The sequence below is a fragment of the Chanodichthys erythropterus genome, chromosome 16 (genome assembly GCF_024489055.1).
Source record: "Chanodichthys erythropterus isolate Z2021 chromosome 16, ASM2448905v1, whole genome shotgun sequence".
NCBI lineage: Eukaryota > Metazoa > Chordata > Actinopteri > Cypriniformes > Xenocyprididae > Chanodichthys > Chanodichthys erythropterus.
The window spans coordinates 24334324-24349009 of NC_090236.1; the positions used below are offsets into that span (position 1 = coordinate 24334324).

The 14686-nt window shown below is 37.1% G+C and overlaps 1 protein-coding gene across 1 annotated transcript in view; it reads left to right on the top strand.

The window, feature by feature from the left end:
• col11a1b (collagen, type XI, alpha 1b) overlaps window positions 1–14686 on the top strand; it is a 92761-nt gene that overhangs the window by 7991 nt on the left and 70084 nt on the right. The window contains exons 4-5 of the mRNA XM_067362406.1: window positions 707–869; window positions 13402–13527. Of these exons, the coding sequence (XP_067218507.1) occupies window positions 707–869; window positions 13402–13527 (289 nt within the window). The remainder of the gene's footprint in view (window positions 1–706; window positions 870–13401; window positions 13528–14686) is intronic.

Below are 14686 nucleotides of genomic sequence, written 5' to 3' on the forward strand. Positions count from 1 at the left end.
TGTGTGTGTTTTGTATAAGCTTTAGTACAGTTTTCATCAACTGGCCCTTTGAAAGAGTTTGGATTGGTTATGTAATTTGCTTATGAATTTTTCATTGTGGCTAGTTTAGTCCACTGTGTTTATTATTGGTACTTTTTTCCATCTGCCTATTCATTTATTTATCTATATAGATATAATTAAAGTAGGAAAATCGTGATGTTAATATTCACCCATATGTAACCAATTAGGCAAAGCAAACATTTACTTGAAAAGGAAACAAGAACGGCAGTAAGCTTCTGTTCTTTTGCTTAGCCACATTGAGGTTTACATGTGATAAAACAGTATTCTCACAATTCATGTATTGGAGACCCTTTTTTTTTAATTTGAGAAAACAAATGGTGTTAAACAAAACCAGCTTGTGAAATATTTATAATTAAGTCAATATGAGAGACAGTGTTGAGAAAATGCCTTTTTGAATGCACATGGACAGAGAAAGTTCTTTGTCTTTTCCTTTCAAAAGATTTTATTTAAGAACATCCTGTACTATTACAAACCTCCCTTAATGGCAGCCAGTTGTTCTTCTCACTGTAGAAATGTAAATGTATAAAGAACTGAACATGCATTTTAGTTATGCAAAGTGAAAACGGACAGTAAAATGTCTATCATGTTACAAACTAAACAATCACAAACTTCATGGTTCTTCTTTGTTGTCTTTCCCACACAACAGGTGGCACCGCGTGGCTATTAGCATCGAAAAGAAGACCGTCACAATGATTGTGGACTGTAAGAAGAAGATCTCTAAACCACTCAGCAGAAGTGACCACGCAATCATTAACACAGATGGCATTACTGTCTTTGGCACCAGAATCCTGGACGAGGAAGTTTTTGAGGCAAGCAAAGCTGTTTTATACATTCTTTTTACCCCTAAAGGGTGCATAATACTGCCTAAATGGTACGTATTAGTATCCTTTGAAAGTAGCGCCCCAGTGACAGCTGTTGTTCTAGATAACTCACACTGTTAAATGTGTCTCGAGTTCGTATGACATGCTGAAAATTGCCAAATGATTTGATTTACTGCACAGTCAGTATAATGATGTTTGTGAAGAGATGACGCCTTTCATTTTTTCTTACGAATGACAGTGCATGTCAGTGGGTTTTATTTGTCCATAGATCACTAAAAGATGCTGAATACTTGCAAGGGTTTTTGAACCAAAGGTCTCTCAGTATATTTACAATTAAACTACTTTACATATTTGGCAAGTTTCAGCATATTTGGAGAGCTGTTGAGACCAGTAGGAGTGGCTTATGAACACGGTGACCTGCTGTGACAATTGAGAGAATTAGGCTAGCTGTGGCTGTTTTCTATTAAAGGAACAATTTTTCTTTCTCATAGAAAAGATGTCAATATCTCAATTGTTTATCGTCAATAGCAGTGAGATTAAATGGATGCTTTTCCTTACATCTTATATTTATGTATTTGGCAGATGCTTTTATCCAAAGTACACATTTTATGATTTCTTGTTTTCCCTGGGGACTGAATCCTTGACTTTGGCATTGATTTGAACACCATGCTCTACTGTTTGAGCTGCAGAGTGACATCTATTACTTCTCAGATTTTTCTCCTGAGAATGTTTCAAACCATGCTCAGATTTCCCAAGATATCAAAGCCAGAGATTTCAATATGAACTCGTCATTTTATCTGTGCTGTGCTATACACAAGCATGTGTTACGGCGATGTTATGACTCTGTACTCTCACTGTATGTCGACTATTGTCTCATTGGTAACACAATGAGGAACCTTTACAATAAGGTTCATTAGTTAACATTAGTTAACTATATTAGTTAACATGAACTAATGAACTGTACTTCTACAGCATTTATTAATCTTTGTTAATGTTAATTTCAACTAATACTTTATTAAAATCTTGTTAACATTAGTTAATTCACTATGAACTAGCATGAACAAACAATGAACAACTCTATTTTCATTAACTAACATTAACGAAGATTAGTAAATACAGTAATAAATGTATTGCTCATAGTTAGTTCATTTTAGTTAATACATTAACTGATGTTTAACTAATGAAACTTATTGTAAAGTGTTACAGTTTCATTTTAATTTAGCCAAAGGAATTTTTTGAGAAACATCTGAGGCAAAATTTATACTTGCTAAATGAATGCAACATAACTATCCTGAGGTATAAAAAAGCAATAATATAAACATTTACGTGAAGATACAACTCAGTGGAAGAACAGTACTGTAACCCCACAAACTCAAAAATTCACAAAAGCTTCAAGTATTCCATTCACATTTCTCTTTGCTGTACTAAGCATTGCAGAAATCCTGTGTAATTCTGTACGCCCGATTGCGAGACAATATCTGCAGAGTCTGTCTTTGATGTGAGCTGAAGGAATGCTGTCTAATAAGAACAGCATGCTAAATGTTCGCCTCAGGTTAGAGATGTCATACAGCACAGGAATCTTTTGAAATTCTGATTCCATTTCTTCCTTTTCCCTGTTCATCCCAGTGTTAGTCAGAGGGTTGTGATGAGCCTGCAAAATATATAGCCTGAGAAGTAAATCTGCCATAGTTAATGGGCTCATTTTCAGCAACCACTTAGCATCTCATCTCTCAATTCTTCCACCCACCGTACGATTGCTTGTGATGTTGGAAACTATGTCAAATATTGTTGCCCAATAGTAAACACAGATGTTTCAATCAAGAGAGTTGCTTTTCATACATTATGTGATTGATGAAAGCGATAGCTGTCGAAAGCATTGCAAATAGGTTTTAGCACTGTGAAATTAACCAGTTTGCTTTGTTTTTATGCAGATAGATCCATTTAAATGGCTGCATATAAACCATAGAAAAGTTATAAGGTATAAGGAAGTAAGTATTAGTACACCCAGGACCCCCCACCCCCCACCACCACCACCTTACTGCGGTAATGACATTTGTGACTTTTCAGTTTGTTGATGTTCTAACCTTTCGTCTAGATGGAGAGAGTATTTGCACAAGCTTATGCTGAAGAACATTTAAGTTTCGTTTGTTTCCATATGTGTGTATTTTGGAAGAGAGCTTAAGGTCACAACCTTCACACCAGACAGCCGTATAAGAAATACATTCCTATTAAACAGCCCAGAGAAGGAAATCTGATAACTTCTGTGATAATTCCAAGGGAATATTGCTTTGGACTGGCAAACATTGTGATTTTGACCCACTTAGAGAAAAAAATTACCACAAATAATATACTATCTCAGGGTGTCAGGATTATGTTCTGTTTAGTTGTTCCTGTGTTCCAGTTTTCCCTCTCGGTTTGTGTTCTTAGTTGTCCATTCTCATCTGTGAAGTGGTTCTTCTGCTCCTGCGTGTGAATAATCTCCTGAGTGTTTATTTTGCTTTATTGTTTATTAAAGTTTTACTGCTGCATTCAGATCCTGCCTCAAATTCTTTCTTGCTGCAACCCACCATGATAGAAGAATGGACCAACAATAATGTATCCAGCAGCAGTTTCTCTTCAGCCAGAGGACATACTGTGCTCCCTCTGCCAAAATGTACTGGCTATTGAGAGTTATGTGGAGTTTCAGGACTATTGCCACTTTTTATCATGAGATGATCGCACCTTGATGGACTGCTTTCTAAGTGGTCCTTTGCCAGTCCCTTCTGTCTGACTGGTCACGTTTGGAGTGCTTCTGCTCCGCTCCTTCGTCTCCCAGCTCCAATACTTTTTTGTCACTGCTGGTTCCGCCCAGCTCCGAGTCTTCTTCATTGTTGCCGGTTCCGCCCAGCACCAAGTCTGTTTCGTCATCCAGCACCAAGTCTTCTTCTGTTTCATCACCCAGCACCAAGTCTGCATCTGTTTGTCGCCCAGCACCAAGTCTTTGTCATCGCTGACGATCCCACCCAGCCTCCCACTCCTTCCACCTATGCTGATCTCATCCATTTCCTCGGCCCCACCTCCGCTGGTTCCATTCAGCCCTTCAGCTCCTTCAGTGGCTCAGCTCAGCTGCTTGGATCAGCCTTGGTCTTCTCAGTCTCCAGTTCTGCCTTGGTGAGTTGATCCCCTGGCTGCACCTTGGGCCTCTGAGCCCTGGACTCCACCTCGGCAAGTCGACCCATCGCCTCCACCTTGGCTCCACGCTCCCTCAGCTCCACCGAGGTCCATCATCCCTCAGGCTCTGACTGGCTGCCTTGTTTCTCCTGCTCCACCTTGGTTAGTCATCACCCTGGTTGCACTGCAGACTTCCAGGCCTCTGGCTATGCCTTGTCCCTCCACCCCTTTGGCTCCACCGGGCTTTTACTTCCCTCTGTCTCTACCTTTGTCCTCACTCCCACTAACTCCGCCTGTGCCCTTCTGTCCATCGGTGTCTTCACTCCCGCCTCGGTCTATTCCTCTCCTGGTTCCACCTCAGTCAGTCACTACCCTGGCTCCTCCCTCCTTCAGTTCCTCTGTATGCCTTTGTCCTGATGGCTCTGCTCGGGGTCAATCCCTGGCTCCTCTAAGTCATCTCCTTCTGCCAGCTCCTCATCCTCCAGAACCCCCTCCCTCCCTCCTCTGTTGGACTTTGTTTCCGTTTACTGTGCAAGGACTCACCTTCTGGGAGTGGGAGGTTCTGCTCCGGCATGTGGATAATCTCCTGAACATTTGTTATTTTGCTTTATTCTTTATTAAAGTTTTACTGCTGCATTTAGATCCTGCTTCAAACTCTTCCTTGCTGCAACTCAATGTGACAGAGGGTGGTTTTATTTTCGAAATTCAGTTTCATGTTAAAAAACTCCACTAAACATTTCCACTGTTAATGTCCAGGAAAAATAGCTCCAATAACAGGTCATGTTTTCACACTATATGGAGTAACAATTGGAAATATAATAGGTTTTTCAGCACAATTCACATGAAGTAAAATCATGGAAACTGGAACAGCAAAAATATAAAAAGTAAAGAACAAAAATATTAAATCGATGTTAATAGTATAGTAATTAATAAACTGAATAAATTGAAATCTTCAACATATATTTGACTCTGGTCAGTGTGGTTTTATTGTGTTCTAATTTCACTTGCTTACCCAACAGCAATAGCAAAATATTATTATATTGTAAGCTTAGTTTAGTGTAATGAATTTACATAATAACTCTAATTTAGGTTTATAACTAGGTGTTTTAAACAAACAAAACCACTGCTAGAGAAAACACACTTGTGTAATTTTACTTTTGACTTCACCTTTCAGTTGTGGGATACATGCCTTGTGACAACTAGTCCCCATATAGGGCTATTGTATAAAGTCATTAAATCTTCTCATTAGAACTTCTTCTATGGACGGTTCAGAAAGCATTTTGAGGAGATTCACTATGCAGATTCATGTTCTTTTACCAAAGTTATTTGCAATGACTGTTTGTGAAGTGGAAAGCATATCTTGTCTCTCTTGGCCAAGAAAGTAGCCAAGCTTAGCCAGCCCTGTGAGATATGGCACAGATTTAGCGATCTCTGGCCAGGAGACCAGCATGTCATAAGGATTCCAAATTAGTGTTTCTTTTCGTGGACATGTGTTAGACATTGAGTGGATGGAAAAATCAAGCTGAATAACTCTGATCAAGAACAGAACACTTAGTTTTCAGATTATGACTGGGTGTTTCACACATTTTTAGGATGTGTGATCATCTTTTTGTTGAATTGAATGTCTTTTTTCACAGAATAACAAATAGGTGTTCCCCCCAATTGATTTGTTAGTAGCATCCTTATGACCCTTCTACAAGATCCACCTTTTCACACTGGGTATTTTTAGTGTCTTTTCTGTTATTGATATGCCAGTATGTGGTGAAAAATCTGTCAAGTGAGTCAATTAATCATTAATTTAACCAATTCGTTCAAAAACCCTGATTCATTCATGAATTAAACACCAGCTACCAGTGTGTTGCTCAAAGAAGCAGCAGCACCTTGGATTTGTTTGGAACTATTTTCATTGAAAGTAATTGTCAATATTGTGTCTAAATTCTAAGTTACTTAATGATAACTTGTTGTTTATTGTACAGTTGCTACTGATTTTTGATTTAAAGTTACGCATATATCATTGTTTTCATGATGGATCATTGATGGAGTACACATGCACAAGAATAAGACAAGATAACTACTATAAATATAATGATTTATAGACTGCGAGGGATTGTTCAGGAAGTCTTGACAACAGTCATTATTTTTGCAATTCTGTTTTATGACACTTGTGGTGCTAAAACAAATTTCAGCTGCAAGTAAATGTAAATCACATTTTTGTGGAACAGTGGGATAGCTTTTTTTGTTGTTGGAGATGAGCTACTTGGTCTGAACTAACAGCATACTTCATGTTGTAGGCGCATCTGTGTTTTTAGCCTTTTCGGATAGCTTAAGCAGGTGTGAACCTGGAACTGTGACTGAAGGGAAAATATGATCATAGTGCGCTATGACTTGGTCAAGGTTTCACAGCTGTTTAATAGATATTGTGTCCAGCTTGGTGTTTTGTAACCAAAATCACAAGAGAGGCAACTTAAAATCACCTTTTTTTGCACCTTTTTTTTGTCTTCTCTGACTATTAGAAGATTCTTTAATCACTTTTTGTGTTGTGCAAACAATAAAAACAGAATACGAGTGTGGAGTAACGTCACTTAGCGCTATGCTAAGCTAGTAGCTTGCCAAGCATGAAATTAAGTTAATTTCATTTCATAATTATTAACTTCTGTAAAATAATGTGAAAGACATTAACATATTTTTAATTTTTAAGAATTTTTTGCCTCACTTTTGATCGGAGCATCTATCTAAAGTTTTAGTGTGTTTGTTTAATTAGTATTACTGGTAGGCTATAACTGGACTTCCTCCTACTATCACCAGACCTCCTGTAGAAATACTGGTCCAACTGTTCATTACAAAGGCTATCATTTCCTCAAAGATGTCACTGTACGTGGTTATACATTTCGCCACCTTGGAATTATAAGGTTCTATCTGCATTCTGAGCAGTTTTGAGATATTGAGTTTCAACGTTTTTGCATTCCGTTCGACTTTGTAGATAGAAACTTTTTATTTTCTAAATAAAAAAATCCCAAATGTATACAACATAAAATATTACATAATGTAAATAAGTTGTCACAGAATAAGAATATGTGAATAACTCGACATTTGACGACAAATGTCAGATAGAACCTTATAATTCCAAGGTGATGATTTGATCTTTACTCTCTCTCTCTCTCTTTAAAAAAAAAAAAAAAAAACGACTGGCCTCTGCCTGTGTCCTGCTCGCTGCTGGGAAACATATTTTACTGTTTAACGGCTCCCAGTAGAGCGATAAGGTAACTTTTGAGGCCTGCTTCAAGGCTCTGCAGCGGCTGCTGTTTGGAGGATTGCTCCGGAATGGGGCAAGTGAGTTGGGGGGTGGGGCGTATTAAAGCTTAAACAATCTTTCTTTTTTTTTTTTTTTTTTTTTGCCTTAGTACACTTGTGCTATTCAAAGTGTGCATGGAATCTGTCTGACTGTGTATAAAATGAAGCTTTTTCCAGATCTTGCCACAGAGACTGTCTTTATTTGATGAAAATGTGAAAAAAAGATCTGGGGGGCATTAAATACTCCGTGTTTTCTGCATTTGACAGTCATTTGCTGTTTGTGCACTTTTCAAACAATCTGCATTTTCCATGATATCATTCCAATCTGTATTTTGCTCTGAGTCTTTCCAACCCTCTTTGCAGAATATCTAGGTTAAAATGTCATGAGGGATAACTACTGACTCCAGGCCTTGGAAATATGGCTGACTGTTCTTTGTGGCTTTCACTGGAACAGTGGATCACAAGAGTGGATCTTAAAGAACAGAGTTCTTTAAAGGACTGTTCACAAAGAACACATTTTTTTTCATTCCGTTGTGCGGCTTTTTTTTTTTTTTACTTATGTAAAGATGTACTAAATTTTTGACCATCATGCATGTACCTTGTGACTTTTGAAGCTCACGCTCAAGTTAAAAAAGAAATTTGAAAAAGCATATCTTTTTTTTTTCATTCCACTACTCTACGTTTTGCATTTTTAAACGCTAAAACACTTTCTGTGTGGCCTGTTTGAGTGAATATTTTAGGTATTATATATTTTTGTTTTTGCAGTTAATTCTATTAAATTACATTCTTAAAAATAAGCATTTTGCTACAAAGTATTTACTATTGAACTGTTTAGTCAGTTTTATTATTATTGACTCTGCTGCTATTTTCTCAACCTCTGAAGTAACCAAGGGTGATGAATTTTTAAGATGCAGCATCTAGTTAAAAGTAGATGCAGACTGATGAGATTAAGCTGGTTAAGGCATGGACTTTCTAGCAGGGGCATAAACATAACTTGACAAAAAACACTCCTACTATTGCATAGTTCTCCTAACCTCTCCTGTTGGTTGAATATTAAAATAGGTTAGTATAGTGCTGGAGGCTCTGATAAGTCTTTTTTTTTTCAATAAATGATCTTAAAAGGATCTACTTTGCATTGTCAATGTGCATTTGACTTCAATGTTTACTCCCCTAGTCTGTTGCCTACAGAGTGTTGTGACAGAGAGGTCACATGGCAGGTCAAAGTGACTGGCAGGAATACCTGGAGTTCCTCAGGTTATAATTACAAAGTGCTGACAGTAATCATACACACCGAGGTAACCTTTGAACTGGTTCAGTCTCAATGCACACATAATGAACCAAACTTTCTTCTCTGGGCTTGACCTCAGACATTTAAAGCACACAGTTCTCACCTCAAACTGCAGAATAGGGCATTAACACTTCATCTTGTAAGTGAGAATGGGTGGATCTCATGTGTTAAACTCATTTTATAGAATTTCTCCATTAAGTTGTGCCATGCTGTTAGTGAAAATCAATTTTTCTTTAAACACACTGCGCATAACACATGCGTGTTATTGTTTTTATTCTAAATGATTCATCCATGCATATGTTTCATTTTTTACCTTTTTTATAGTAGCCTCTCTGGTGATGTATGCCAGATTTCTCCAATCATTTCATCTGGATAAACCCCGCCCCTTTCTTACAATCGACCACAAGCTTGCATTCAGATCTGCATCCATCCAATCAACAACCTGTCGATAGAACCAAGTCTTTCTTTTTGATACTCCTGTTGTATTGCAACACTAACTCTGATGCTAATTTCTAAATTAAACCTTAGGCAGTGATAACTTTAATTTGACTTTACTGCAAACATTAGTAGCTACTGTAAGAGATGAATGCATTACATCTGCTGAAAGAAAATGGCAAGGCTTCAGTTTAGTTCTGCAAGATGAACTTTATGTATAAGCTAGTTCAGTTTTTAGTTTGGTTGCTTCACACTATTGTCTTGCATAGAATGTAATAGTGCTGGTCATTAGGTTGAAATGATCTAAACTGTCTTGAATAAAAGTGCTTCATTGCCTGTGGCACACTTGAGAATATTATTATTAACGCAGCAGGATAGAAGAACGCCATGGGTACTGTTGTAATTACAGGAAGAGTACAAGAAGCAGGTGAAGCTTTTGAGAATGCAATGGTTGAGGCCGTAGTATTAGATTCTTTATTTTGTCCTGCCTGTTTACATTTGTAGACAGACTGTGTTTACATTAACACTTTCCTAGATGGCCATTTTGATTAAGAAGTGTATTTGACCGTTCATGTGACCATTTAAAAAAGTATTGTATGTCAGTCAGCACTTGGTACTTCTGAAATCATCTTTAAAAAAAAAAAAAAAAAAAAAAAAAAAATATATATATATATATATATATATATATATATATTAGACATGGTACCAAAGTATCTCTAGACTAGTCTGGATTGTATTCAATTCCTGCTGGTTTTAATGTTCTTCATGCTCTAAGCTCAAACAGACTCAATAGAGCTTGTAACTAACACATTTAGAGATTTTGACTAGTAATACACATGAGGAAAATCAAACCAGAACAAGTAGCTGGTGAGGATTTTGATACCGATCTGTTGTTGGAAGTTTTTGGCTTCTTTTTCAATATTCAATATCCAGAATCTGAAATTACCTCACTGTACTGTACAAGGAGTTTTTCTCTTTGCAAAGACTGTGTCTGTTATGAATTAATGCAGTACTCTGCAGTGATTGTAAGACAGGGCAATCCCAATGGATACTGAAGTATTCAAAGTAGATTTATATCTCCCTGTTTCCGCCATTGTTTAGTCCAAAGCCATGCTAGTATATTATCTGGGTTTTCAGTAGTGAAGAAGATGATGTGCCAGATGCTTAGAAAAACAACTCCTGTCCAATGATGGAGAGTCACTGGATGGAATAAGCTAAAAAGGGAGATGTGTTTGACTAGAAATGGATGTCAGTAGTGGGCCAGCACATTTTTGAATTCATGTTGAACTAGATCAGGTGCGTGTGAATGGTTTGTCTGACTATGTTTGAATGGGGTCACTGAATATTAATGTGTCGGCCAAACCTCACTTGTTGTTCAGCGTGTCAAGAATGTCATGCACTTTTTTCTTTTTTTTAAGAAGACACCAGTGTTGTTTCAGGATTATTTTTACTATTATAGTATTTATTACTATTTTGAATTCGCTTTAGATTTTTATATTTTCAGTTTTCATTTAATCATTTATTTTAGTTTAAATTTCAGTCATTTTGTTTTGTGCTTTTGTCATTTGTGTTAATATATATATATATATATATATATATATATATATATATATATATATATATATATATATATATATAATTTTTTTTTTGGTATAGTATAATAATGCAAACATCATTTAGTTAATATATGAAGCAGCATGTTTGTAGTATTTCTTTTATTAATTTTCTTGTATAAATGGATATTTAGACATGAAAATATGTTGCTGTCTTTATAATTCATGATATTTTGGAGTTCTTTGTATATAAATGTTGAAAACATTTTCATTTTGGGTGAACAAAGGGATAGTTCACCCAAAAATGAAAATTTTGTCATCACTTATTCTCCCTCATGTTGTTCCACACCTGTATGAGTTTCTTTCTTCTGTTGAACACAAAAGAAGATGTTTTAAAGAATAATAGCCATTGACTTCCATAGTAGAAAAAAATACTATGGAAGTCAATGGCTACCGTCAACTGTCTGGTTAGCAAATTTCTTTAAAACATCTTCTTTTGTGTTCAACAGAAGAAAGAAACTCATACAGGTGTGGAACAACATGAGGGAGAGTAAGTGATTACAGAATTTTCATTAATTGGGTGAACTATCCCTTTAAATGAGAGAAGACATGACCAGACCTAGACAAAATTTGCAGACTGTCCTGATATGTGGAATTCTGCTGAATGGTTTTAAACATGCTTAAATGTGTCAAACAGAGATGAGAATACTATAATTATTGGTAGCTGAGAGCATAATCAAATTACCCAAAATATTTAATAAATGAACATCAAATTCAATGCAGTGTATGTGCGGGCCTAGACATGACTAAAGAGAAAAAAACATGTATGACATGATATTCTGTGGATCTGATTTTAAAACATTACTTCACTTTGAAATGAAAATTACTTCAAGATTTACTCACCCTCATGCCATCCTAGGTGAATTTGACCTCCTTCTTTCTGATGAACACAAACAGTTATATTAATAAATATCCTAATGTGTCCAAGCTTTATAATGGCAGTGAACGGGACCAACGAGTATGAAGCTCAAGAAAGTGCATCCATCCATCATTAACGTACTCCACACGGCTCCGGGGGGTTAATAAAGGCCTTCTGAAGCGAAACGATGCGTATGCGTGAGAAAAATATCCATATTTAACAAGTTATAAAGTAAAATATCTAGCTTCCGCCAGACTGCTTTCCATATTCAACTTAGGAGAAAGTGTAAGGCCTTTTGCAGTTCAAAATGCTTACGCCACGTCCTACACCTTCCTTGTTCAACTTATTCAATGACGTCAGTTACACTTTCTTCATAATTTGAACACAGGAGGCGTTCTGGTGGAAGCTAGATAATTCACTTCATAATTTGTTAAATATGGATATTTTTCTTACACAAATGCATCGTTTCGCTTCAGAAGGCCTTTATTAACCCCCCAGAGCCGTGTGGAGTATGTTTATGGTGGATGGATGCACTTTCTTGAGCTTCATACTCGACGGTCCCGTTCACTGCCATTATAAATTTTGGATGCGTCGGGATATTTATTAATATTACTCCGATTGTGTTAATCAGAAACAAGAAAGTCAAATACACCTAGGATGGCTTGAGGGTGAGTAAAAGTGAAGTAATCCTTTAAATTGCGACCTTTTTCTCATACATTTCCAAGTAAATTTGCAACTGAACTAGACAAGGTGCAATGAAAAGGTGCAGCTTTGACAAATTTAGACATGTTTTTGACACAGGTTAACTTCATTATCAAATATAAAGTCGATTTTTAAAAAAAAAAAATGCATTTGACTCCTAAACGTGTGTAAGCTGCTCCTAACTGTGAAATGTTTGTTGTACAGAGGGATGTCAGAGCTCTCCAGCGTGTACAAGGATTTATTGGTCATGCTTGCAGGAAGCATCCTTTTGGTACCATAAAATGTCTTCCAGCGCCTTAAGCTCCTACAGATGTAGACCCTGTAATTTAATGTCGTCTGCATGTTAGCGTTCTCCTCCCCAGGCCACCCCGCTTGACTCTATGTTAAATGCCAATCAAATCAAAGAAATCTTTGTGTTTATTTATCCCTGCCCTTCTCTGACTTACTTACCTATTTACGATGCATTATGTCTGGCTTTGACATGGCTGGTCCGAGTCTGTCCGGGTCAGCTGAGGTATTCTGCAGTCTCTACAGCGGTAGTTTACATTCTCAGCAGAGTCAGACAGTTCCCGTTTGAAGAATTCCTCGGGTTCAGCTTGTGCATGGAGCTGTTTGGCCTTTGTGCCGAGGTGGGAGAGGGGATCTTATTTCCTTTCCTGAAATTTTCATGAAAAACAGAAGGCTTCAGATATTTCACATCAGCACGGGTGCTGGTTATTTTTCTTGCCATTCCTCAGTAATTAGCACAGGACTGCTCTATGAAATGTGACTCATGTTGAAGCACTATAGCATTTTTTGAATGGGATGCAGATTAGTGGCCCTTCAGACTTGCGCTCACACGGTGCTGAACCAAGCATTTTCGTTCTTCATTGTTTTTTCAGCTGAGCAGCACGTCGGCCTTCTTCCTGTCTGTGAGCAACTTTTGAGAGGCTAGCTAGGAAAGAGAATCACGACAGAACCAAGGGCTAATGCTTAATACCCTCCAGTTACTTTCAGTGTTATCACACATATTGTCACATGCCTATTTGATTTAGTACAATATCTATCTGTCTATCTTTCTGTCTGTCTGTCACACTCAAACAAACATTTTCATAAGATGGAATAAAAATGACATATACTGTATCATATTTATGTCTAGATATCCAGAATATTTCTGATAACTGTCTCTGTGCTGTCATTCAGGGGGACATCCAGCAGCTTCTTTTGGTGGCGGACCCTCGTGCAGCCTACGACTACTGTGAACACTACAGCCCTGACTGTGAAACCCCCCACCAGGACACACCACAGGCCCAGGAACCCGAGGAGGAGGTCAGTATGTGTCTGGACCTGTGTGGTTTTGTGATGATGTATTGATGGATTATATACGGTCTACACCCAGAACTCATGCCTGGGGCTTTCTTAGACCTGGATTCAAAAATCGGAATTATTAATCAGTATTTAGTAGGGATGTGCACACGTGATTGCCTAGTTGGTTTTTGTTCTAGTCAACTAGTAAAAACATTGTTCAAACTTTTCAGTTGTTTTTCGTTGTTGATTTTTTTTATATTTACATACATATAAAATACTTTCCCAATGAATCGCTCATCTAAATATCACAGTCATAATTGCATTAGGTGACGATGTGGACATTTAACATCATGGTAATGAGAGGTGATGATAGCATAACCTATAAGCAATATGTTTTTATTGGCATTTTTGGAAGAGATTCTCAATGATGAGAATCTGATTTTATAGTGGAAAGAAAATGTGAAACACTACAAGTAAACTTTTTTAAAATGTATTTTTAAATATTCATATGTATTATTTTATATATTTTTTGGAAAATGACTTATTTTAAAACTTACTTGTGATGTAACAGTTACTAAACAAAATCACACATACTTGTCATACTAATGTTAATATTACTATTGTTTGTGTGTGTGTGTTAGATTACTCGACTAAGATGTATTTGAAATGTCAATCCCTATTATTTAGTGTGTTATTGTGCTACAAGATGTTTTATTAGAGCTGCTGGTCTGTACAAACTGTCCTTATGAAATCTATTGTGAATAACAAGTGTGATCTAGAGGGATTAATTCATCCTGCTAATCCCAAATTGAAACAGTGCGTTTTGTCTGGTTTTCGATATTTAGCTTTTTCAGTGCATCAGTGTTTTCCAATAATATTTCACTGAATAGCCAATGAGCTCACAGTGGAAACTATTTTTCCCCCTGCCACAGAGTCTGAGCCCACTTTTGAGTGGCGTGGAAATATATTTTTCTCTAATGACTCCTGCATGCTTGCTGGGAAAGTCTAGTTTCTCTCTCCACTAGCTCTGGAATACCTGGAAAAGTTATGTCTCTCAGCTGTTAAAGAACTCCTGATTGTAACATGATGATAAATCACAGAAACTGCTGCTTGGGGTATTGAGAACTACGCCACAACAGGGGATGGAAAATGTAGCTTCACGTATTGTGGAGAACGCCAG